General features: G+C 42.6%; 1 protein-coding gene across 1 annotated transcript; it reads right to left on the bottom strand.

Annotated features, from left to right (window-relative positions):
• Nucleotides 1-876: 876 nt before the first annotated feature.
• On the bottom strand, nucleotides 877-18,443 carry st13 (ST13 Hsp70 interacting protein). Its single transcript, XM_088324827.1, has 13 exons — nucleotides 18,339-18,443; nucleotides 17,819-17,953; nucleotides 14,834-14,882; nucleotides 14,424-14,517; nucleotides 11,133-11,206; nucleotides 11,004-11,070; nucleotides 9,812-9,896; nucleotides 9,620-9,730; nucleotides 5,406-5,508; nucleotides 5,182-5,298; nucleotides 2,884-2,932; nucleotides 2,580-2,689; nucleotides 877-1,410 (listed from the first exon to the last, which is right to left on the bottom strand). The coding sequence occupies exons 2-13, from the start codon at nucleotides 17,926-17,928 to the stop codon at nucleotides 1,273-1,275; spliced, it is 1,107 nt and encodes a 368-aa protein (XP_088180953.1). The 5' UTR covers nucleotides 17,929-17,953; nucleotides 18,339-18,443; the 3' UTR covers nucleotides 877-1,272.
• Between the last annotated feature and the right edge of the window lie 8,815 nt (nucleotides 18,444-27,258).

The following is a 27,258-nucleotide window of genomic DNA, read 5'->3' as shown; positions in this document are numbered from 1 at the left end:
TGCAGCCCCTTACGGTCAACTTGTTTTATTTATTCACATCAGAAATTGGGTGGTCTTAAATTCTCACAGAAAGACGAGGAAAGGTGGCCAAAGGGGTACTGCCATCATCAGGTGAAATGGTGATTATTTTTTGGGGTACAAATTTATTTTATACTGTGATCAACATTACTTGTGGGCCAATATTAAATTTCTGACAAGCTGCGTGCCAGTAAAAATGTGATCATGGGCCATAACGTGCCCCCAAGCCGGACTTTGGAACTACTGCTTTACAAAGGCGGATACATATGTCAGATATTAAGTTTATTCCAGTAATTTTAAGCCTGAATCCATATCAGCTACTCACTTTGTATTGATGGTCCAGCCCCTTCATCTTTGGTGAGGGCAAGGGAACGATGGAATCAGGAATTCACCTCGAGGAAGCATTATACTTCCAGGTTAACAAGTCATCACTTCGAGCTGTTGTCACATTTTTTTGTTGCTTTCACTTCAAAGTAGTAACATGGAATTGGTTACAATAATAAGTTGTAGTGTAATATTTGCAAAAGCACTTGGGAGAAGTTGGGGAACTAATGAGTCAATTTTATTAAATACAGCTCGTGTTTTCCACTCTTTCAGCTTTACAAATTTCAGGGGATTTATACTTTATTCTCACCGAATGGACTTTGATCGAGTAAGGAGTTAAATTGAGGGAAAGGTGGAGTAATAGGCTTATACTTAAAATTGAGCTCAGGTGCCCTCTTCATTGGTCATATGTATATTTGGCAGATTCTGTACTGTGGGGTGTCTTGGGTATAATTTTCTGCAACATACAATAAAGATACAACAGCAAACGTGTAGTAGTTTGTGTCAACATGTTTTTTTCACGGAAATATCACATTTGCATTGGAGAAAGTTTTATTAACTGTTTCACCCAAATGGGTTGGACACACTTATTGAAACGACAATAGGACAAAAACAATTGCTTGGGGGGGGACCATTGAACCAACTCCCCCCGTTTGAATTACTGCAAAAATGTGTTAATAAGTGCGGGGAGCTCTGAGCCTTCATATACAAGAAACCATCTTCAGAGGTAATTGCCAGCAAATTCAAGTAACAGTAAATATGCCCCAGAATCTTCCCTGGTATTTATTACTAATTTAGTCATTTCGATTTAAACTCACCCTCAGCCCCTTTAGAATCAAGCACTCTGATTAAGTGACCAACAAAATAGTTTGATATGCACACCATAGGATGACAGAAAAGCCCTCTCAAGATTGCTGGTGTCGGGAGTTTTTAGGGCTGAGGCGCAGCGCCCCCAAACTTGGAGCTCAACTTTGTGATCAATGCCATGATCTTAGGGTTGCTTTGGTACTTTGAGATGTTAGCTGGGTTCTGTGCAACATCCTGGAAGGCGGCCATCACCTCTGGGTCCTGCATGTTAAGAAGGGGGAGTGTGACAAACTACATACAAACTTTGGTCCAGGTTTTGCAGAACCTTCCCAGCTTTGTCCAATGGTAAAAAAAATCACCAGTTTAGAGTCACATTTTGAGCAAAAACAAGATGCTAAACTTGACCAGAATTGCAATGTCTTATTATGGATTTTAGATTTTAACTTATCCGTAGAGGCACAAAAGGCTAGTCTGTATTTTATTTTCCCAAATAGGTAACATGGAATTCAAAACCACAAAATAGGCTAGGGTTGCACAATTTAAAAAAGTACCAGATCAGAATGTCATTGTTATCAATTGCATAGCGTTGGATGCAACGGGAAACAAACCCAAATCACAGCAAAAGTGCACTGGATTGCATCCACAAGTAACTAGACTATGAGGGATACAAATGACAAAAAAGCATCGGGTTTTATCACATACTATTTTTAGTCGCGATACCAAATTGTTGATATCATCGAACCGGGTCCGGAGAATATTGTAAGAAATTAAACTAGTCCCTGGTAAAGAAAAGGATGGAGACCACTAAAACACAGTTATCTACTGCCGACTCGCACAGTCCTAACAAAGCTCATTAGAATCTGGATTGAATGAAGATGAAAGCATTGTGGGAAGTAATTTGGTTGTCCTGTCAGATATGAATGCATTGCCACAGGTATTCAAAACATTTCACTTACAAGGCTGAGTTTGAGCCAAACAAAGCTTTAGACCAATTTTTAAATCAATTTGTTTTCTCCTTTCTCTAGCATATCTTGGACCGTGACTAAAAATAGTGTGATAAAATAAGACCCCATGCCTTTTTGTGTGTTATGTGTATCCATTGTGATCTAGTGGATGGGATCCACTGCTCTGCTCGCCATGATCTGGGTCAGATTCCATTGAATCAAAATGATAAGCAAATGTGGAAAAACATCCATGTCACTAGCGGCCTGGTGGTCATGATTGCCTACTACTGTCCAATTCAAACCAATTAGCGGCTGTTGTTATGCAATTGTGATCAGCGATTTTGACTGATTAATAATTGCACAAATATGGTAACGCGTTTTCAATACGAGGCGCACGTTCCAATCTCTGGCCACGCCTTATTGTGCAGGAAATACGGTCGTTTGAAGTGCAGCTATCACTACTTCCCGAAAGTAAACCTCAGTCACCTGCATGGCAGCAAGCAGCTCAGGATTCTGCAGAAGGTCATTCAGACCGGGCATGCCAGCAGCCCCGCCTGGGAATCCACCTGGGAACCCCCCAGGAAATCCTGCACCACCTGAGTCAAATAATTTCCAGAAATTTATTGTAAAACAGCCCTGGTTAAGGGAATGTACTGGAAGTGCGTAGTGCAATATGCCGAACTCAATGCACTGTTACATGGATATTAAGGCAATATAGTCAGTGCATTTGAATGGCGGAATATTGGGGGAAAAGTACACAAACTAAAAGGCAAGGATGTTTTACTCCCACCTGGAAAAAATCCTGGTCCTCCTCCACCTGCCCCTCTGGCATCCTCTTCCTGTAGGGGAGTTGAAAGATTCATTACATTGCTCAGACTTAGCGTTGGAATTAAAAAAAGAAATCCCCTTCATAGGGGTATAGCTTTGTAGGATAGTATGTCAAGCCTTTTATAGTCCACAAACTCAATGAAAACAGACTTGAAACATAATAGATGGTTCAAATAGCCGACTTGATTTACTTAAAAAAATTCAAAGCCGTAATGGCAGTGAAACATGGATGCAGAAATAAAAATAAAATAGCACATGTTTTATTTGGAGACATCAAGACTAGGCAAACTCACAACACACACACTCTGCGTGCACATTCAATTTTAAGGTCACATTTCACAAGTTTTGCACTTCAATAGAGGCAGTGCAGTGTATTTCACAGACGTCATCATGCAATGTTCACAGTGCACAAAATTCCTAATTGTCTTGCTTTATCTCATTTTTTAAGAAACCAAATAAGCAATATGAATTGAAAAGGTATGTTGGCCATATAGTCCAAAGCAAACCCCTTTTCTTGGACATCACGAGAGTCTGAAATCTAAATCTTGAGTCAATGACAGAGGAGATCTGCAAGTTCTATTAACATTTTTTTGGTGGTGCTGCCATGGATGGAAAAACTGCACAAAATAAAATTGAAAAACATATACAGTGGGACCTCGGTTATCGCGGTTAATGGGGACCAAAACCACCCGCGATAAGCGAAAAACAATCGTGAAGTGGAATACACTTAATTGGATATTTTGAACTTTTTTTAACAAATAAAAAACAAAAAAGTTCAGTGAGGACCTCTGAATGATTCAATGTTGATTTAAATGACTAACAATGATAAATGGAATCCACCCGTGTGTAATCAAGTCTCTGTATGAATGCACCTGCACTGTGATAGTCTAAGCGGTCTGTTTAAAGCGCAGGGAGCATCATGAAGAACGAAGAACACACCAGGCAAGTCAGAGGTACTGTTGTAGAGAAGTTTAAAGTTGGATTTGGATACAAAAAGATTTCCCAAGCTTTAAACATCCCAAGGAGCACTGTGCAATCAATAATATTGAAATGGGACGCGTATCGGACCACTGCAAATCTACCAAGATCGGGCCGTCCCCCTAAACCTTTAGCTCATACAAGGAGAAAACGGATCAGAGATGCAGCCAAGAGGCCCATGATCACTCTGGATGAACTGCAGAGGTCTACAGCTGAGGTAGGAGAATCTGTCCATAGGAAAACAATCAGTCGTATGCTGAACAAATCTGGCCTTTATGAAAGGGTGGCAAGAAGGAAGCCATTTCTTAAAGATATCCATAAAAAGGGTTGTTTAAAAGTTGCCACAAGCCACTTGGGAGACACACCAAACATGTGTAAGAAGGTGCTCTGGTCAGATGAGACCAAAATCCAACTTTTTGGAGAAAATGCAAGACGTTATGTTTGGCGTAAAAGCCGCACAGCTCATCACCCTCAAAACACCATCCTCACAGTCAAACATGGTGGTGGCAGCATCACGGTTTGGGCTTGCTTTTCATCAGCAGGGACAGGGAAGATGGTTAAAAAAGATGGGAAGATGGATGGAGCCAAATACAGGACCATTCTGGAAGAAAACCTGATAGAGTCCGCAAAAGACCTGAGACTGGGACGGAGATTTGTCTTCCAACAAGACAATGATCCAAAACATAAAGCAAAAGCTACAATGGAATGGTTCACCAAAATGAATGGCCAAGTCAAAGTCCAGACCTCAATCCAATTGAGAATCTGTGGAAAGAACAGAAAACTGCTGTTCACAAATGCTTTCCATCCAACCTCACTGAGCTCGAGTTGTTTTTCAAGGAGGAATGGGTAAAAATATCAGCAAGCGACATGCAGCTGTTATCGCAGCAAAAGGTGGCAAAAGTATTATTAACTCAATGGGGCTGAATAATTTTGCACACCCACTTTTTGTTTTTTTATTTGTTTAAAAAATTTAAAATATCCTAAAAAGTGGGTTCCACTTCTTGATTGTGTCCCACTTATTGGTGATGCTTCACAAGAAAGTACTGTTTTATATCTTGATGTTTGAAGTCTGAAATGTGGCAAAGGGTCACAAAGTTCAAGGGGCCCAAATAGTTTTGCAAGCAACTGTAAGAACACAGTGTTTGTGTAAGTTTCTATAAATGTATTCACAGCTTAACTGAGGTGAACAACCATAAGTGAGGCCAATAGAGTGCGCTTTTAAGCACTACCAAAAGTTCTCCGTACATCAGTCTTCAGTTGTTCCTTGAACCAAATAACTCACCTTCTGAGCCCGGGCATGCTCTTCCCTCGCTTTCTTTATTTTCTCTTGTTTCTCCCTGATCTCCCTCTCTTCTCTCTTTCGTTCATATTTGCGCCTGTGCTCAATAATTCGATTGGCCTGAAATGAAAAATTGCAAAAATGTGAATGATCGAACATCTAAATTAAAATAATTCTTCTTTACAGCTTCCCCAAGACATTTATGTCTAATCTGTATTCTATCGGACCTTCGGTTGGACCTCCTTCAGCAGTGCGGCAGCATCCTCGTCATAATCCAGTTTGCATGTTGTGGCCAGATCTCGGGCGGCCTCCTCCCAGTGGCCCAGCAGTCTGAAATATATATTTAATACCTTGTTTAATGAAGGTAGGCACTTCAGGTCCGTTCAAACAGGCTAAGGTAGCGCACAAAACTGAAAATATACATCTTGTGACTTATTTTTTTCATTGCACTATTGTTACAATGCACTATTCTTTTATTGCACCATTATTGTAACTTGAGCCAGTCTGAAAGAACTAAGCCTACGGTGTAATCATTTTTGCCCATTTATTCTCAAAGTGTTTTATGTTATTTTTCTCTTTAAAGGAGGGGTGCGTCATTTGAGGTGTTAAAGGTGGAGCCCAGGATTTAAAAACTTAAGGCTGCTATCATAACTTTGGGCCAGTAGATGGCAGATGAGTATTTCTTAGACGCACCCAAATAGCAGGTCGGCGCCTTGCATGGCTGCTATTGGTGTGTGAGTGTGTTTGTGAAGCACATTCTAAAGCGCTTTGGGAGGTCTTCATTGACTTGAAAAGCGCTATATAAAAAATGCAGACAGACATATTAATTGCCCTCATGTAGGTTTTAGATGAGGGGATGGTCTCATAATAGTCTGTAGTTTGCAAAAATCTCTGGTCTGTGCAGCCCTTTGAGACTCTTTGTGATTAAGGGCTATACAAATAAACATGACTAGACCGGACTTAAATAAACACTTTTCGTCCTGTAAGCATGTTAGCGCCTTACATGGCTGCACGGCAGCTATTGGGAAATGTGAAGCACAATGTAAAGCGCTTTGGGAAGACTTGAAAAGCGCTATATAAATGCAGATCATATCATATCATACTGTAGGGGGTTTGATCCACTCCAAACAGACCTGCTAGACTAAAGATAAAAGCACATAGGCACAAAGGCTCTTTGAAATCAGTTGGGCATTGTTTGCATATACTTAGTGGAGAAAACTTTTATCTTTCAACTCTAAAGGACACCTCACACGACGCACTTCACCTTTGAAGTCTATTACATGTTTATCCAGTGTTCTCGTTTGCCCGCATCATTTTTGCTGGGGACGCATTGTGTCAAATCAACGTGCATCCCCGGGACGCAACTTTTTTGACACAAAATTGTCATTATTATCCGATTATTTATTTATTTATTTAAACAAAGATTTACCGCACTCCAAACTTTTCGTCAGGCAGATCTACCATTGTTGTTTGGTTCGAGTTTTTGTCTGCGCGCTGATCTCGGCAAACGACATCTCGTTGTTTTGAGATTACGTCATTGTTGTAATGCTTGTCGTTGAGTGAAGGTTAAATATGCATACCTGTCAACCAGTAGGTTTTTGCCGTACAAAGTACGTTTATTATGCATTTTAAGACGTGTACGACGTACAAGAAAATCTGTAGGGAACAACGCAAATTTGTCAATGATGGGTACCATCCGGTATACACCGACTATCACGAAACGGCAAATCAATCAAGTCAAACGAGTTAGAGTTGTGAAGTGAACTCAGTCTCTTTTTAGAGAACCGAAATTTTCGGCTCAACTCATTAAAGAGAGCCGGCTCTCAAACGGCTCACTTGCTTTGATGCATTATATTACGAATTATGATGTTGTATAAGGAAGAAAAAAAGGAAGTATAAAAGGAGAAACTGAAAAAAGACAGGTTTGTGGTTATCCCTTTAATCAGTATACTACCAACAATGATTTAATGCAAATAATGAATTAATAATTTGAATAAGAAAATGTAGTATTCTACTTGATTATATTTGAATGCGTTTTTTCCTTCTACAGTGAACGTCCAAGCTACTTAATTTTTGAACTTTTTTTTATACTAAACCTCATTCATGTCGAGCAACTCAGTGTCTCACAACTAAATGTTCATTAACAATATATATGATAAAAGGAAACACGAGTACAATATAACATGTTAAACACGTTTGAAAAAAAAATATGGTGTAGGATTTTTTTTTTAATATATTGTAAGGGAAAATACGATAGTTTGTAAGGGCATGAAGCCGTGGAGGTTGACAGGTATAAGTATGCCTCTGAAAAAACAGTTAGCATTAGGGGAAAATCAACACAAAATTGGTAATTTCTTCAGCGTCAGTAATAAGTCGGAACATAATGCAGAGGGTGATAACAACGGCAATAATTCCCGCACGAAAAAACGGTGGAGAAATTCTTCAGAAGATCGCGGAGGCAAGGAAAACACGTGTGTTGAACCGAAATATTCGACAAAAGAAAATAAACAAAAGGATACACCTAGCAAGAAAAGGACTTTTCTGGCAAAATGGACTAAATTATATTCCTGGTGACGCTATGAGGATGATAATGGATTGGACCTTGAGAAGGCATTACAACTGTGGCGGGACAGCAAACAACAAAGAATATATGAATTGAAAAAACTGAAGTGATGTTTAAAACTGAATGAATATATAGATTATATATTTGTCGCCGATTTACAATTTCAACCTCGATAACACTAAATTTTGGGGACCCATAGACAATGTTCCCTGTAATTTTCCACGGGTCTGAGCGTTCACACAAAGTGGGTGAGCAACGCTTGAAACAAAAGTGAGCAACAGCAACCCCAAGTGTGGCAACTAAATCATTATCAAACATGTCCAAAACTAGACATCACGTTACATTTTGCTGAGTTTACGGCAATGCAAAATTATTTTTCACTTTTGAATGAATTGACTAATGTACGCATGCAAAGGTTGTACGGCCTAAAAACATCATTTGTTTTTACAACAATTCTTTCACAAGATGTCCATTTTTTTTTTTTCCTGGTACCTTTTGTCGCAGAATACTAACATTTTTGGGGGTTTAGTGCACGATACACAACTGTATTTAATCACATTTTTTAAGTGGAAGTGCAATGTTGGCAACAAGATTGACTTGGTATAATTGGAAATTATTTGAATGCAACACAAATGTTTTCTTCTTTTTCCTTGTTTTTTTTAATTCCTTTAAAAAAAATCTCATTTTTTCCGAGCTGTTATCTTATTTTTGTTCTCCATTTACTTTTTTTACTTTGTTTTTTTTCTTTTTTTTCTGGCTTTTTTCAAAATTTTTTCCTTCTTTGTGCTCTTCCTTTCATTTTTTTTTTCTCAACTTTTCACTACTTTTTCATTTTGGCATTTTTTTCTTTTTTGTTCTATTCCCCCCCTTCCTTTAAGTCATTTTGTACACAATATTACATAATATTTAGTTGTGTAGGGATTAAAGAAGCAAAAAACAACCTGAAGAGCCGTTTGGGACCCGAAAGAGCCGGTTCTCTTTAGTGAGCCGAGACGAAATAGCGGGTTCTCGAAAAACTTTACCGACTTTACTCAACTTCTTTACACTTCGAGATTGACTTCAAAATACCGCATCTAAAAAACAGCGTCAGGGGAACCCATGTGTTTTTACCTTCATGCCCTGTAACTTTGATTTAATTCGCTTCTTAATTAGCAATTTCGAGCCCTGATTTTTGTGCGCTGGCTAGATTTTCTTGTACGCTGAGAATGTGCGGGCAGTGCGCGATTGCGCACGCACGCAGTTTAGAGGGAACATTGCCCATTGATCTTTGTTGGCACCCCTAGATTTTTGAGCATGCGATCACAAATCATATTAAGTCACTTTTCAGAGGTAAAATGAACACTGTTTATCCAGGAGTGCCATGTCTAATCTTGTTGCATAGTATGTTTCACCATGTGGATATCAATGACAAATACAATTCTATTCTGATCTGATCCCAAGACCTCAGAACTGTGCCGCCGACACGCTAATCACTTTGCTGCCATAAAAATAACCCTTGAAAAACAAATGAACCATTCAAAAGTGGGGGAAAGAAACCCAAATCAGCGCTAAATTATGCACCAAAATCAATTACCTGGATTACCTGTTAAGCAGTGACCACAAATGATAAGAAAAACTTTATACCATCAAATTTGGCTACATAATAAAAAAAATAATAATAATAAAAAATTACAATTCAGGAATCAATATTTTATTTCAATAATTGGATGGATGGATGCGCCAGACCACTTTTTTGGGGTATTTTTGACAAATATTCTGAATCGGAATATTTTCGACTGCCGTTGCGTCTCAAGATTTGAAATCAAAAAAGTACTCCTCGGCTGATATAGACTACAGTTGTAGTTATTCTCAACTATGAAGCAGATAATGCTAAATTACTTGTGAGCTTTCCCCCTCCACTTGTAAGGCTGCGCAGAGTCCGGGTTGATCTTGATGGCTCTGTCACAGTCTCTGATGGCTGCCATTGGTTTCTGCATCTTGATGTAAACACTAACACAGATGACAATTTAGAGCAGCATCTCGAACTGTTCCGTAGGAATGACTCAAATATGGTCTTTCGGGTCAGCTCACCTTGCCCTCTTTGCGTACAAGATGGCCATGCAGGGATTTAGTTTGATAGCCTCAGTAAAAAGATCCAAAGCTTTCTGTAGGTCTCCTACATAAATATGAGGAGAAATCTGAGAAACCTTGAAAGGACAACGTCTGATATCCGCCCAGAATGTATTGTATTGTGTAGTGCAACCAAACACGAGTGCTAAAAAGTATGAGAAAGAATACCAACTATGGAGACTCAAAGTGACCAATCAGGGGGGGCAACCAGGTCCCCGAGACATGTCCTGCATGTTTTTGAAGTTTCTCCACTCCAATACAGGCGATTCCAATCACCTGGATTATCATCAAGCTCCCACAGGAAAATTTGCATCACCTGAGTTGGAGAAAAGAAACCTCCAAAACATGCGGCTCTCAAAGACTGGGTTGGCCACCACTGGACTAAACCGACCTTCATCCTGCTGAAACAAATGGAAAACAAACAAAAATGGTGATTTCAAACCCATGATTGAAATGTATGATGATAGCTTTTAAAGATCTGCTAGTATCAAACACCAGTGACTTGTAATGTCTCGTACAATGATACAACAATTACTGGATACTTAATCCCCAAGTAGTGACTTAATATGATTTTTGTATGGTATTTTGTTGAGTGTTAGTTAGGACTATGAAAAATAAAAAAAGCTGCCTTAATTTATGACGTTCGATATGGGAAACTGAGATCAATATATTCGTCGGAAGGCTATTTACACCTCTCTTAATTGCCCTCCATGTAAACCATACATCTATCCATTATCTGCACCGGTTATCCTCAGTAGGGTCACGGGGGTGCTGGAGCCCATCCCAGCTATCTTCGGGCAGTGGGCAGGGGACACCCTGAACTGGCTGCCGGCCAATCGCAGGGCACACAGACGGACAACTCGCTCGCTCGTTCACTAGGGACAGTTAACCGGACATGCATGTTTTTGGAATGTGGGAGGAAACCCACGCAAGCACAGGGAGAACATGCAAACTCCACACAGGGAGGATGCGGCAGCTAAACTTGAACCCTGAACCTCTGCATCATGGGGCTGCGCGCAAACCACCTATGTAAACCACTGAAGTGTAAAAATGTCCTGTTACAGTTTTATATTCCCACACAGCTTTTTACCTCGCACCAACACTTTTTAAATTGTGCAAAAAAGGCCAAAAATCTGCTCCCGACTCCACTCACCACTTCCAAGGGCATCGATGGCTTGCATTTTCTTGTCATTAGCCATGTCCATCATCTCTTCAGTCACCTTTGAGAATACATGCATTTAATTCTCATAATTGAAAACATTTTCTTTTAGAATGTTTATACCTCAACATTATCTGCATCTCCCATTTCCTCTGGCTCTTCTGATTCTGGTTCAATGACACCTTCAAGATCAATTTCTGAAAGAGCAAAGGTGCATTAAGGAAAATTATATAGTTTGTATGTGCCTTTGTATTATGTTATCCTCAAAAGTACCTTAACAAAGCCAAAGATTATATCCAGGTGCTTTTTGTATTCATACAAATTGTATCCTCTTGGGGCCTGCTAACTATTAATCAACATGGCCTTGGCTTTGGTGCGGGGAAGAGCTTTCCTCCCTATATTCCTTAGGGGCCGGTCACACAGCCGTTTGCGGCTGAAGTACGGCTAAAGTTTTGCGTTTTTTTTTTTTGCCCGTGGTTGCCCGCGATGGAAAATGCGCAAAATTGGCCAACCCGTTGTTCATCGGTGGTATGCCCGCAAAACAGACGCCGGCGACTGTTCCGCTTCCTCATCCCGTCATTTCCGCGTCATTTTCTCGTGTGGACCACGGGTATAAAAGCTCTCGAGCCGGTGTTGTGCCCAAATCAGACTCCTACGCAACCCCCCAAATCCCCCCACCCGCACCCCTGGCGTGAACGCGCATTCTGCTGCGATCGCTTTTGTTGGAAGCGTGCATTGACGTTGGTGACTTTTTCATCCGCGTTAACAAACGCATTTTGTAGAATACGATCGCACTTTGTTTAAATAAACGCGTTATACAGACTAGGATCTCCCAATTGTTATAATTAGCTCGCTTTATTGTTTTAATAAGCGTTTTATATAGAATATGATCGCTTTTGTTGGAAACGCAGCAGAATGCGCATTCACGCGAGGGGGGGAGGATTTTATATACGGTGTGCATTATCGTTTGATTACGTTGACAACAAAAACAAAGACGGAATGGTTTAAGTTGTATTACATTTCCAACAAATGCAAGACGAAATGGTTTTGGTTATATGTTCGCCATTACATTCCCTAAAAGTGATATAAAAGTGAGATAAAACGAGGTAAAAGTGGTTGTAGTAGCGAGGGGGATGCAAATCTCGGCAGGGGTGTATTTCTCGGCATAACACCGGGCTGTAGAAATCATAACCGCTCAAGACACAGTCCCGTGAAGATCAAGATTTCAAGCTATGGCACCGAAGAAGCCAATATGTTATTATTGTAATAGTTTTTCATTTTTATTTTATTATCTTGTTATGAAATGAAAAGAAATGTCAAGAAATAAAAATGGATTAAGACGAGGTCACTACGGTGACGGAGATCTATGTTCACCCCTTGACGTCTCGAGCACAACTGACGTGTGCTCGGCAAATCGCGCTGTATATACGCGGAAAAAGGCGTTTGACAGTCACACGCGTAACACGCTAATTTCACGTAATAACACTGCGATACAGGCGCAGAACATGCAATTGCCATGCTCCACCCACGATTACCCGCTGAAATTTCCCGTCCTACCCATGTGTAACCACGCCCTGGCCGCGGCCAGAGCACGTCGTTCCGCGTCATTACCTCGTGTGTCGCCCGCGGTTAACACGTGCTCAAAGTTTTGAGCAGCTCAAAACTTTTTCGCGCTGCCACCCGCGCGCGAATTTCCGACCGCTTGTTAAGCACTGCTGTATCTCGTCTGTATGGCGATCTCAAAGCGTGCAATAGCGTCCGCCTCACAGGCAGATATTTCTGGCCGTGATACAGCCGCAAACGGCTGTGTGACCGGGCCCTTAGTGACGCATTGTACCTTTTCTGTTACAGTTTCACTGTCCTTACTGCTCATTTATTATACTTACATGCCATCTAGTGACCAGCATTATTCACTTCATTTAAACATGTGTTTTGTGTTTAAACCAATCAGATTTGTTTGATGTATTTTAGTGATTTTGCTTAAGCCAATCAGTGTTTTTTTATGTCTGTGTTCCCAAATAAACAAGTCTCTAGTCATCGGGGAAGCGCAATTCCTTACTGAGCCAATCATGGAAACAGATCTTGGAAGCACGCACCTCCGATGGAAGGGCTAGCAAAACCTAATATCAATTCAGTGTGTTCTTTTTTTCATTCTAATACATCTCGAGTTTAAACCTTGACAGTGCATGTAGATCACTTTCCCAAGGAGCCTACAGGTGGCGGCACGATGCCGTCCTAAAGAAGTTGGCAGAGGTAGTCGAAGGTTGCAGACAGAAGGCAAACAGTCAGCCAGCTCCTCCATCAAATCACCTCATCCAGTTTGCAAGGGCTGGCGACAACGTTCGCAAAAACAGCAATGCCCCTCGCCGGCTACACTCTGGAAGGCTCCTCTCGCCCGCCAGCGAATGGAGAATGAAAGTTGACCTCAAAAGGCAGTTGCAGTTCCCCAGGGAGATCGCAGAAACATCATTGCAGACAGACATTGTCCTGTGGTCTGTAGCCAGCAAGGCGGTCCTCCTGGTTGAGCTCACTGTCCCTTGGGAAGAGGGAATAGAGGCAGCATACGAGAGGAAACGGGCGAAGTATGAAGACCTGGCAGCCGAGTGCAGGAAGGCGGGCTGGAAAACAACAGTATGCCTAGTGGAGGTGGGGTGCAGGGGTTTTGTGGGCTCCTCAACCTCCCGCTTGCTCAGAGACCTTGGATGCACAGGAGCGGGCCACCGAAGAGCAACTAAATAATAATAATAATAATAATTTCCTTTGTATTGTCATTCTTTGTAACAATGTACACAGAACGAAATGTCGATACACCTGACCCGTTGTAGCGAGTCGATGCAGCCGCAGCCAACAGAGGGCGCCGCCATTATACCAATTAGGTATGACTCGGCCAAGGCGCGAACCAGCGACCTCCCAGTCTCAAAGCGGGCACACTACCATCTAGGCTACTGAGCTGTCAGAAGAGGCGGAAAAGGGCAGCTTCTGGCTGTGGCTCCGGAGGAATGACAGGAACTGGGGGCCTTCAAGTAACACCTAGGGCATCAGTGGGGTTGGCAGGGAGATTTCCCAGCCATCGCTCTGCCACCGGGAGATGTCCTGGGGTTAAAGGAGCGAAACATAAATTACCGGTGGTCCCCAGCTGATGACCCAGTCAGGCCTGAGTGTTAAGGGCACACAAGCATTCCAAAGGCGCCGGAGGAGGCGCGTCAGGCAGAAATGCCCAGCAGGAAGACTACCATCCTGTATTTCCATTTAGAAAAGAATCATTAGTTAATTGGCCTTGGGTTTTTCTCACCAGATGCCTCTACACATCAAACTGAGAGCTGGCTTGTAACAAATATAAAGTAATGTAACAGAATTCCAGAAAAAAAAACATGATAGGAGGAATCAGGAGCAATTATGCAGAAAAAGAATTACCCAGCTCACTCTCCTCGCTCTCAGATGAAACGGGAGGTTCAGGTGCCGTCGCGGAAGCTGTAGATGTCGGAGGAGGACCGCAAGGACACTCACCCTACAAGCAGGAAAGCCAAACTATGAACCAATGTCAATTTTCCATTTTTCTTCATCGAGAACAGAACGAGATTTTGCAATCAAGCAAAACTGCTTTTGATCAATTTCCGATGAATGCAATTTATACATGTACGTTGCTTGTTGTGCGGAAAGCAGCTCAAAGATATTTTATTTGAACAAACTGCGATAACTTGGCTGAAACCTAGAATTAACTTGATAGATTTCGACATCGGGCCTTTGAGTAACAAGTAACAAAATATAATGTGAAGAATGGTTCGTGGCTAAATGACAAAATAAGGAAATATCCAATTCATTACCTGACAATGATCTTTGGGAGAGCGTTGGGAAGGTATTTTTGCTCCCATGCTGCAAAGACATAAGACTTATGTGAATTTAAATGCAAAACATGTCAGTCGTGTGATTGCATTCTATTGGATAAAAATAACTAAGAAGTGCAACAGGTTTTTAATAATTATGAATACAGCCTTTACTATTGTGAATTCCATTTAAAAAAAAAAAAAAAAGCTGATAAGACAATATCCTATCAATTCAAACAAGGATTTTTTTCCTCTCATAACACTGAATTATGAGTACTGACATGCAAAGTTCGTACACTTTTTTCATGGCCAAATTCAAGCACTTTTATTCACTTTCAGTCCAAAATCAAGAGCCTTCAGCTGGTACACAATGCTGCAGCGAGGCTTTTAACTAAGACAAGAAAGTTTGATCACATTACCCAGATTTTAGCTAACCTGTATTGGCTCCCTGTTAGCTCAAGATGTGAATTTAAGGTTCTGTTGGGATTATACAAAATCATGCATGAACTTGCACTCTCATATCTTTCAGATTTAATTTCCCCCTAAGTTCCGGTCCAGAGCCTCTGCTCTGAAAATGCTGGTCTACTAGTGATCCCAAGAGCCACGAAGAGATCCGCAGGTTCGAGAGCGTTCTCCATTCGGGCCCTGGAGCTGTGGAATACTCTCGTCTGAGGTTCAATCTGCCACCTCAGTGGAAATGTTTAAATCTAGGCTAAAAACACACTTATATTCTATAGCATATGAATAACCTGTATTTTATGTTGACTGTGTATTATTTGTTATTGCAACATCCGTTGCAGCCTGGTCATTCTGGACGGGGAATACTTAATGTGCGGTCCCTTCTCAAGGTTTCTTCATTTCCTCATGTTGAGGTTTTAAAGTTTTTCCTTGCCCTTATGTAGGTTTTAGATCAGGGGATGGTGTAATAATAGTCTGTGGTTTGCAATAATCTGTGGTCTGAGCAGCCCTTTGAGACTTCCTGTGATTAAGGGCTATACAAATAAACATGACTTGACTTTTCAATATCTCCAGTACCATTCAAAGAAGATTCTGATTATCCACAAATATATCTGCGATTCACATTTGTGATTTTTAAACCCGTGTTTGCATTTACCAAAACTCACAACGACTTTAAGATCTTGAGTTAATCGCGAATATATTTATTTGTGAATCCTAACAATTCGTTTGTAAATATTTTCGGGACAAATTTCTTCCCACATAAGTGTTTCATAAAAAAGCAGGAAGTCCGTCCCATTACAATTCACCCCTGGGAAACATTGTCCTGTTACCTTCATCCTTGCAAAAATACAAATTTCATAGTGCCCTATTTAGGTGTAGCATGCACCTGTCCCATAGGGGGTGATGATGCTTTCCAGGACGATACCATATAAACAAATACCAGCAAGCACTTACAAGCACTTCACCCAAAGTGCAAGCACTTTACAACCCTTAAAAACACAACAATAAAATTCAACTTTTATTTCAAGGATTTCAAACAGACGTACGAACCCTGGATATAAGTTTATAACCCTGAAAGTCAGACAGTTTGGGTTTAAATTGTATTTTGATTGACTTTAGAATCAATTGCATACCTGTCAACCTCCACGGCTCCATGCCCTTACAAAATGTTATATTTTCCCTTACAAAATACCAAATAATCTCACACCATATTTTTTTTTTCCAAACGTGTTGATTTATGTAGTTTAACATGTTATATTGTACATGTGTTTCGTTATATCATATATGTTTTTAATTAACATTTTGTTGTGAGATACAGAGTTGCTCGACATGAATAAGGTTAATTATAAAAAAGTTCTAAAATTAAGTAGCTTGGACGTTCATTGTAGGAGGAAAAATTACATGCAATTATAATTAAGAAGAATAATACATTTTCCTAATCAAATTATTAATTATTTTTCTGCATTTAATTATTGTTGGTAATATACTGATTAAAGGGATAACCACAAACCTGTCTTTTTTCATTTTCTCCTTTTGTACCAACTTATTTATACAACAATAATGATTCGTAATATAATGCATCAAAACAAATGAGCCATTTGAGAGCAGGCTCTCTTTAATGAGTTGAGCCGAAAAAGCCGCTTCTCTACAAAGAACTTCCTTTCACTACATAACTACCACATGAAATCCGAGGCGGCAGATGCATGCACACAGTAGCATCAAACCGCTCGCTTCGTTTGCAACAAAAAAAATAAAGACTATACCGAAATAGAGGCTACTGCGGCGAACTCTTTTGACTTGACTGATTTGCCGTTTCATCACAGTTGATGTATACCGGATGGCAGACATGGGGACTTGAGACTTAGTGACTTGGACTCGAGTCGACTCGAGTCGCTGTTTTTATGACTTGTGACTTGACTTGGACTTGGCAATCTAAGACTCGGGACTTGACTTGTGACTTGACTTGCCCAAGAAAAAAATACTTGGGACTTACTTGGGACTTGAAGGTGAAGACTTGAGACTTACTTGAGACTTGCACATGTGTGACTTGGTCCCATGTCTGCCGGATGGTACCCATAATTGACAAATTTGCGTTTTTCTGTACAGATTTTCTCGTACGTCGTACACGTCTTACAATGCATAATAAACGTACTTTGTACTGCAAAAACGTACAGGTTGACAGGTATGCAATTGATTGTTTGTCCAATGAAAAAAGACAAACCAATTTTAAAAGTGAAATTTAAAGTGTCATAAAATATATCCATGAGAAAACTAGTCTTAGTTTCATCACCTCGAGGACCAGATTTTTCTATCACTGGGAAATGTTTATGGTAAAAGGCTAGGAATTGCAACACAATACATCAGCGCATGTTCCAAAGACATAAAAAGTATAAGGGCGCGTTCCTATGTGTTAATCAATTGGTTATTTTCAAGTTTTTGTAAAATCCTGTCCTAACAATCAATTAATCACACTGCACTCGCGACTGAAGACACCAAATCCACAAACGAAAAATGACTTGATCTAACCTCTGCAACCAAGTCCGGAAGAAAGCCATCTCAGGTAGATGCAGGATGGCGGGGTTGGACTCGCAAAGTTGCACGAAGCCCTTCAGTTCAGCTACTTTTCGAGCGTCCATGCTTCTCCGTCACGCCCAACACAACCTGCAAGGCATCACACAAACAAACCTCTATCGAAGTTCCCGAAATTCAAGCGCAACGCGCGTTTCCCGTTAGCCTAGCACTTGTATGCTAACGTGGATTGACAGAACGCATGTTTACAATATTTCATCGACGTTTGCAGACATATGGTAGATACATGAACGCGTTAGCTTAAGGAAAAGTGGGAAGTTTGTACCGCTAGCCGGGAATAATGGCAGTTTAGGCAAGATAGAAGTTTCTAGATTCAAGCAAGGAGCATTACTGACGCATGATCCCGTTTCAATTGTTAACGTACTGCATTTTTTTTCGGGTGTTTATTACATTAAGAGAAAAAAAACAAGACTATATACTGAGGGATTGTGTTTAGTGGTAATGTAAATAGACACACCTTTGCAAGGAAATGCAGGATAACCACTAATGTTGATGAAGCAGCCGATCTTTAAAGTCGCCAACCTTTGGCTCAGACGTCGCTATTTTCATTCAGGCACTAAAAAAGACAACCCGTATAGTGAATTATTCCCCGATTTATGTCTTGCCGCATTCATCAGAGACTACAATCAGCAATAAGCATAATATTGATGACGATGATGTTAATAATACAAATACAATGTGTTGGTGTGAAATTGTGAATTTATTCACAAAAACAAGGGTCCAAACACAATGGTTTAGTAGTTAGTGAAACTTTGATTCACAGCTATTTGGTAACAATTTACGAGTCCTGGTAGATTGAATTGAATGCCCTTATTGTCATGGTAGAAATATAACTAAATTTGAGCTCCACCACAAGTGCACGCATAAATAGGAAAAAGAAAATATGAATAGAGCTTGTGGACTCAGTTGGAGAGCCCACAGGTGCTGGGGGCGGAGGGTCAGAGTGGGTACCCTCGGGGCCGGAGGGTCGTGCCGCAGGAGGATGGCCGCGCCGTGGGGCTTGGGCCAGTTCCAGTGGCTTGGACATATCCATGTGGGCAGGCTTAACCCTGTCCACGGAGACAGTCTCTGGCCTACCACCAATGTCCAAGACCATGGTCTTGTCACCATGCTGCAGGACCTTAAACGGTCCATCATAAGGAAGGCGCAATGGTCCGCGGTGGGCATCGTGGCGAATGAAAACAAAACCAGCCGAGCGCAGGTTGGAAGGAACCCGTGAAACTGGCCTGCCGTGTCGCGATGTGGGGATAGGCACAAACGCTCCCGCAGTGCCCTGCAAGATGGACTTCTCCCTGGATGCAGCCCAGGGTGTTGTTGGGTCTGGGATGAAATCACCTGGCACCCGCAGCACTTGACCGTAAACCAACTCAGCTGAAGAGCACTGAAGGTCCTCTTTGGGAGCGGTCCTCAGTCTCAGCATGACCCAGGCTAGCTTATCGACCCAGTCCCCATCGGTCAGGCTGGCGCGCAGGGCCGCTTTCATCGAGCGGTGGAACCGCTCGCACAACCCGTTGGCCTGGGGGTGGTAGGCAGTGGTGCGGTCATTGGCGTCGGTATTAAGAGTATTGTTAATTATTAATTTTACAATTCTAACCATTTTAACATAGTTAGAAGTAAAGCAGCCGAGTCCTGCCATGGCCGGGCATTATACCGGCGGGCGGAGACGTAACTGCGTGAGATTCTTGCTCAAAGATGTTGTGGCAATTTCGGAGGGAATGTCAAGGACGGATTTTATTAACAAGTTTGTTGAAAAGATTCTGAAGTTTAAAAAGGAGGAGGTACATGCTGTCATAAAAATGACTTCTGGCAAAGGCTTTGATGTGAGTTTTGAAACGGCAGCTCTTTATCAAGAGTTTTGGAATCGCTTTGAGGGAGTGAGGTCCCAGTTTTCAGGATTTACAGTGGAGAAGCTGACTGATAATGCTAACAAGATTGTCGTTGTTAGAATGTTTAGTGAAATAATCAGTGCTGATGACGTCTGTTATTGGTTGAGTAGATACTGCTCAGTAAAAGGCCAGGCTATGAAGGTGAGGTGTGAGAAAGGCTATTGGAATGGTGCCTGGAGGGTACCAGTCCAACTACGGCAAGATCCTCAGGGCTTTCAGGGACTGAAACAAATCCCGTCGACTATATTCCTGGGGGAAAACCGTGGCTTTATCCACTATCAAGGGCAACCGAAACTCTGTCGCAAATGTGGTGAGCATGGGCATCTGGCTGAGGTATGTGATCGAATTTTTTGTGGAAAGTGCAGAACAATTGGACATTCCTTTGAGGAATGTATCAATAGCAGAAAATGCAATCTCTGTGGAGAAACGAATCACCTCTTTAGAAACTGCCCGAATTCGTTTGCTAACAAATTGAAAGCTAGGAAGGCAGTTAACAAAGACAACAAAGACAATGAAATGATGTCAGACAACATAGATAATGAAATGAATAAATGTCACAAAGACAATGAAGTGAATAAAGATAACAAAGACAATGAAATTAATAAAGTCATGGAAATACAAAATGAAAATGAACAAGAAATTAATGAAGTTATAGAAATACCCAATGAAGATGAACAGGAAATGAATAAAGTTATGGAAATACCCAATGAAATTGATCAAGAAATGCACAAAGAAATTGGACAAGACAAACAAATTGAAAAAACAGATGTACCTACCAAAACCCCTGGAGCAGAGACCAGAGAATCAAAATTGAAACAGGAAGAACCTGGAAATTCTAATTCGATTTCTCATAAAATACCTGAATTTGGACATGACAAACGAATAGAAAAAGCAACTGCCACTCCGAAAACACATATTAATCAGGAAGGGCCTGGAAGAGAGTTCAAATTAGCAAATTTGTTTGCTACGCCATTGCCGGGATTTGGAGAAGACAAACAAATCGAAAAGGCGAATGACTCTCCAAAAACCCATACGGGCACTGGAAAGAGGAGTAAAAGTAAGACAAAATTGGGAGTAGTGAAAAAACCAGAAACAAAGATAAGAGATTTAGAAGAAAGCCGATTGCCGGTGAATAAGCCCACAAGGGAACTGTATGAAGTTGAGACGGAGGAAGTCGGGGAAGGAAAAAATCTGACCCTTTGTGGGCAAGAAAGTAAGAGACCCCTTGATAGGTCCTCTGGCTAACCCCCTAACCCAGAAAAAAGGGGAAGACCTGGAACCACAGACAGAGAGTCAGAGGGTCCCAGAGTTTTCCCCGGTGAGTCTCAAAATGAGGTACTACTCTTAAGTGATGTGTCTGACACAGGTGACACTCTCGATGATCTCGATGATCACCAAAGAATGGACTCAGATCCCCGGTTTTGTCTAACTAGTTTAAATACTTTAACAACAATTATGAACATTACATTCTCTACTATCAATGTGAGAAGTGTGAGATCAAAGGTTAAGGCTCACAGTGTTTTATCGTTCTTAAAAACTATCAGAACAGATGTGTTTTTACTACAGGAATGCTGCATCCCCTTTCTAAAAAATTATAAACAGTGGGAAGAGATTTGGCCATATCCGTCATTATGGAGTGGCTCGAATGAAAACCGTAACGATGGGGTAGCCATTTTAATAAACAACCCTCAACTCATCATAAAGGGGAGTACTGTGATGAGAGACGGACGCGCAATCTTAGCAAGACTTTCTTATATAGGGAATGATTTTAACCTCATTAACATATACGGCCATGCCGACAGACAACTCAGGTACGAACTTTTAGAGGACATCCAGTCGCATATGCTAGGCCATCAACCACTAATCGTGGGAGGAGATTTTAATTGCATCCTAAGTAGGAAGGATAGAAAGAGGAACGATGAGGAGTTTAAAGTAGATAAAACATCAACTTTATTACAAGACATGTGCCGGACATTTAAACTGGTGGACTGTTTCAAATCCATACATCCAGGAGAGGAGGGCTTCACCTGGTTCAGTAGTGACAATGCCAGAGCCTCTCGAATAGACTACATATTTACGAGGGGTTTAGCACAGAGTGATGCAAGATTAATTCCAGTTTTTTTTTCGGATCACTTGCTACTGTCCTGCTCTTTCTCATTTCCTTCAGGTATGACTGTTGGGAAGGGTTTGTGGAAGTTAAACTGCTCCCTGCTGGAGGATGAGGCTCTAGCCGCACAATACAGGGAGCTGTACAAAGACTGGCAGACCCTTCAAGACTCGTATGATTCACGAGCACAATGGTGGGAAATGACAAAGAAACGAACACAGACCTTTTTTAAAAATGCAGGGAAAAACAAGAAACTTAAAGAGATGAAACGCATGTCGGGACTACAAAGAAGACTCCAACGCTATTTCATCCTAACAGAAAAGGGGATGGACTTTAATGATGAAATCAAAGAGACCAAACAAGAACTAAACGCTTTGGCGGAAATAAAGAGCAAAGGCATCATAATAAGAAGCAGAGAAAGAGAAATAGAAGAAGGGGAAAAATGTACACGCTACTTTTTAAAAAAAATTATGGGCAAAAAAGAGGGGATTTTTAAACTTCAAAACGAAAACGGGCAAATAACAAAGGAAAGTAGTGAAATAAACAGATTGGTCGAAGACTACTACAAAAAATTATTTGAAAAGAAAGAAACATATGAGAATGAAATGGGGCATGTATTAGATCATATTTCAAGATCAGTGCGTCAAGACCCCTTTTTAACATCGGACTTTACCCAAGACCAAATGAATGATTGCATAAAGACTATGAAAAAAGGCAAATCACCCGGGGAGGACGGACTCAACCTCGAATTTTACCGGACTTTTTGGGATATTTTAGCACCAGATCTGTTAACTGTTTTTAACGAATTTTCCAGTCGAGGCCATATACCAGACAGTTTCAGAATAGGGATAGTTACTCTATTGCACAAAAAAGGAGACAAAATTGACTTAAAAAACTGGCGACCCATAACGCTTTTAAACGTGGACTGTAAAATTTTCAGCAAGCTTCTAGCAACACGAATGTCTGTTGTCTTGGGAGACTTGGTTGATCCAGACCAAACCTGTGCCATTGTGGGAAGGAAGATCAGCGACAGTCTCATGCTGATCCGTGACACCATTTGTTATGCAAGAGACAGAAACATGCGACTAGCGGTCCTAAACCTAGACTTTGAAAAAGCCTTTGATCGAGTCTCGCACCAATACCTCTTCAGGGTATTGCAAAAATGTGGTTTTCCCCAAAAATACATCAAGTGGGTAGGACTGCTATACCGAGACATCTACAGCAAATTCATGATTAACGGGAATTTATCGGAAGCAATCGAGATCAACTGCGGTGTACGTCAAGGTTGCCCTATGTCTCCCCTTCTCTATGATCTTTGCATTGAACCTTTGGCACAAATGTTAAGAAAAGATAGATTTGTCGAAGGCATCAATATCCCAGGAAGTGGGGGACAAATTACCAAGTGTGTTTTGTACATGGATGATTTTAATATTTTATGTACTGACCGCGCATCTGTTGAAAGAGCCCTTGACTTGACTGACCTGTTTGGGAGGGCGTCTGGGTCAAGGCTAAATAGAGAAAAATCACAAGTGAAGTTTTATGGAATGTGGAAAGAGACAGAAAAGGCAGGACTCCCGCTGACGGTGTTAAAGACAGACCAGAAAATCCTAGGGATAAAATTCAATGCGGATGGAGGAGGCGAGACCAACTGGGATGACGTGACAAGGAAAGTTAAGCAAAAACTTGTTTTTTGGTCACTAAGAAAACTGACAATAGAGGGGAAGGTCCTAATCATCAAAGCGATCATCCTCCCAATGCTTTTGTCAATCAGTTTAATTTTTATGCCTAAAAGAAACGTGCTGTTACAAATGGACCGAGCCATCTTTCGCTTTGTCTGGGGCTCAAAGTGGGAAAGGATAAAAAGAGATACAATGAAAAAGAAAAAGGAAAAAGGGGGGAAAGGAGGGCCTGACCTCCAGCTTTTCCTGGGAAGCAAATATGTCTCTCTCCACTTCCAAAACGCTGTGGGCCCACCCAACAACCCGAAAAGTCAAGCAATGACCCGTTTTTGGATGGGCTCATATTTGCGGAAGCTAAAGCTTGTACCAGACAATCGTTTGATTCCAGTTTCGTTTAACTTGCCACCAACACATCTCTTTATTCGGGATTTTTTGAAGAAGTTTGATTTGGAAACACAAGAATGTCACACTTTACAAAACCACAGGGCCCTTATTGCTATTGTGCAAGAGCGAGCTACAGTAAGCCCTGTGCGGGGGCTTGCGTTTGGCGAATCCACAACGGTTTGGAGCAACGTCAATCATCCTGCCCTCCCAAACAGACTACGAGACTTGTCATGGATGGTGGCTCATTAAGTTCTCCCAGACAGAGCTGTAATGCACCACCGAGGAATGTCAGCGACTTCGACGTGCCCTCGACCTGGCTGTGGCGCCCAGGAGTCGGTGAGGCACCTTGTTTGTGAGTGCAGCGCTGCCCAGGTCTTGTGGACAATGGCCGAACAACTAGGAAAGTTCCCGGACTTGCCAGCAGGAGAGGTCCCTGATGCACAGTACGTGCTTTACGGGGTGAGTCGGTCGAGGAGGCCTCGGAACGACTTTGCCAGGGACTGGCTCACTCTCGCCGCCATCAAGGACGCCATCTGGACCTCCAGAAACCTGCTGGTATGGAGGTGCAGGCAGATCCCCCCCGTGGCTGTGCTCCAAATGGCTGCAGATACCATACAATCTGCGAGCGGCGGGCCTAGGACGCAGCCATAAAGAAGACTCGTCTGCACCCACCCGGAGGGGGGAGCCGGAGCTACACTGTGGGAGTCCCGGCAGCAACGGCCTGGGTTGTGGAACCCAGAAGGGAGAGGACCCACGCAGAAGGGAAAGGACCCACACAGAGGACTGGAAGAATGCTGCTTGGGAGGGTGGGATGTCAGAGCTATGCCCTTGCACAATAGTATTGCCTTTTACACGCTGGTTAACTACTGTTAAAAGAAAATAACTCTGAAATTGTTTAATTGATGTTGAAAATGTCAGGAAAAAATGTTAAAACGTCATATCGTCACGTCATATTGTCAAATATAAAAAAATTGTGAATATGCTTGATGGCTGTGTTTTGCTGCTGTTGGTGTCGGTGGATTTGTTCAGACCGAGGACAATCGACTTTGGCCTGGACGGATCTATTGACACTAACAAAGATGTTATATAATGAAATTGTGAATATGTTTGATTTTCGAGAAGGTTTGTTCAAACCTCACTTTGTGTTTGCTGTTAAAAACGTAATATTGGAATATAATATTGTGAATGTGCTTAATTGCTGTTGAGATTGTCATGATTGTTTTCTGTTTTTAGTGTCAATAAATTTGTTCAAACCAAAAAAAAGTTTGACTCCCAGGCTCTCAGCCACCGTGTTCCACACCTCGGAGGTGAACTGTGCGCCCCTGTCAGATGAGAGATCTGCAGGGGGTCCAAAACGGGCGACCCATGTGCCGATGAACGCCCGGGCCACATCGACAGCTGAGGTGGAAGTCAGCGGAACTGCTTCAGGCCAACGGGTCGTCCTGTCCACCATCGTCAGGAGGTAAGTGAAACCGTGTGAAGGGGGCAGTGGGCCCACCAGGTCAATGTTAACGTGGTCAAACTTCCGTTCGGGGATGGCGAATGGTACCAATGGGGCCTTGATGTGACGGTGCACTTTGGCGCGTTGACATGCCACGCATGAGTCAACCCAGTCCCAGACGTCCTTTCTCATCCCTTTCCACACAAACTTCTGGGCCACTAGCTTAATGGATGCTTTCCTGCCAGGATGAGACAGGCCGTGTATTGCCTCAAAAACAGCCCGACGCCAGCCAGCAGGGACAAGCGGCCTAGGCCAACCCATGGAGAGGTCACAACAAAGCTTGGCCCCTGAGTCTCCGACCGCAACCTCCTCCAGCCGCAAACCAGTGTCTGAGCTCTTGAGGGTTTGGACGCCGTTATCAGAAGCCTGGTCCACACTCATACTGGAATAATCAAGCCCCAATTGCACAGCGCTGATGGTTGCTCTAGACAGGCAATCCGCAACCGCGTTGGACTTACCAGCAATGTGCCTGATGTCAGTCGTGTATTCCGATATGAATGACAGCTGGCGCTGCTGGCGGGCGGACCACGGTTCGGACGTCTTGGACATGGAGAACGTAAGAGGCTTATGATCAACAAAGACGATGAACTCACGGCCCTCCAAGATGAAACGGAAGTGGCGAATCGCCAACCAGATGGCAAGTAGTTCTCTGTCGAATGCACTGTATTTACGTTCTCTGGGGACCAGCTGGCGACTAAAAAAGGCGAGTGGCTGCCAAGCATTGTCAACCCACTGCTCGAACACGGCACCCTCTGCTAGGTCTGATGCGTCTTTAGTCAGTGCGACTGGGGCTCCGGGGGCTGGGTGAGCCAGCATGGCTGCCTGGCACAGCGCGGTTTTTGTGTCCTCGAATGCCTTGGTCCTCTCAGCGGTCCATTCAACAGCTTGATTGGGTGACCTACCCTTGAGGGCCTCGTAGAGTGGGCGCATGACATCAGCGGCTCGGCGGATAAACCTATGGTAGAATGTCACCATGCCGAGAAACTCCCTGAGGCCCCGTGCTGTTGGCGGCTGAGGAAAGGTGGAGACGGCCTCTACCTTAGACGGTAGGGGGGAAGCCCCATCCTTGGTGATGAGATGCCCGAGAAAGTGGATGGAGGGTATGCCAAAAACACATTTCGCGGGATTTATAATCAGGCCATGCTGACAGAGCTTGGTGAAGAGGTCTCTGAGGTGCTCCAAGTGTTCCTCTTCTGAGGAGCTGGCAACAAGGACGTCGTCCAGGTAGACAAACACAAAAGGCATGTCCCTGAGCACTGAATCCATCAGCCTTTGGAAGGACTGAGCAGCATTTTTCAGTCCGAACGGCATCCTGAGAAATTCGAACAACCCAAATGGAGTTATCACGGCCATCTTTGGTATATCTGAGGGATGCACTGGCAGTTGGTGGTATCCCCGCATTAGGTCCACCTTGGAAAAGAGAAGTTTGCCCGCCAGGTGTGCAGAGAAGTCTTGAATGTGCGGGACTGGGTAACGGTCGGGCGTGGTTGCCTCGTTAAGGCGGCGATAGTCCCCGCATGGGCGCCAGCCACCGCCTGGTTTCGGGACCATGTGTAGTGGAGAGGCCCAGAGGCTGTCTGATTGGCGAATGATGAAATTCGGATTTAGCAGCTGCCAGTCTGTCTGGATTGAGTCGTCGGGCCCTGGCATGAACAGGGGGCCCCTTGGTTTCAATGTGGTGCTCAACCCCATCTCTGGTCGTGGAGGCTGAGAAGGTGGGCTTCGCCAGACTGGGGAACTCAGCGAGGAGCCGGTGGTAAATATCACCGTCCAAGAGAGAGCTGGACAGACCCTCAAAAATCCCTTTGTCGCGGACACAC

The sequence above is a fragment of the Urocampus carinirostris genome, chromosome 1 (assembly GCF_059441175.1).
Source record: "Urocampus carinirostris isolate Australia breed hairy pipefish chromosome 1, RoL_Ucar_1.0, whole genome shotgun sequence".
NCBI classification, from domain to species: Eukaryota; Metazoa; Chordata; class Actinopteri; order Syngnathiformes; family Syngnathidae; genus Urocampus; species Urocampus carinirostris.
The sequence above is the reverse complement of the archived record's forward strand: the minus strand, read 5'-3'. Positions and strand labels throughout refer to the sequence as shown.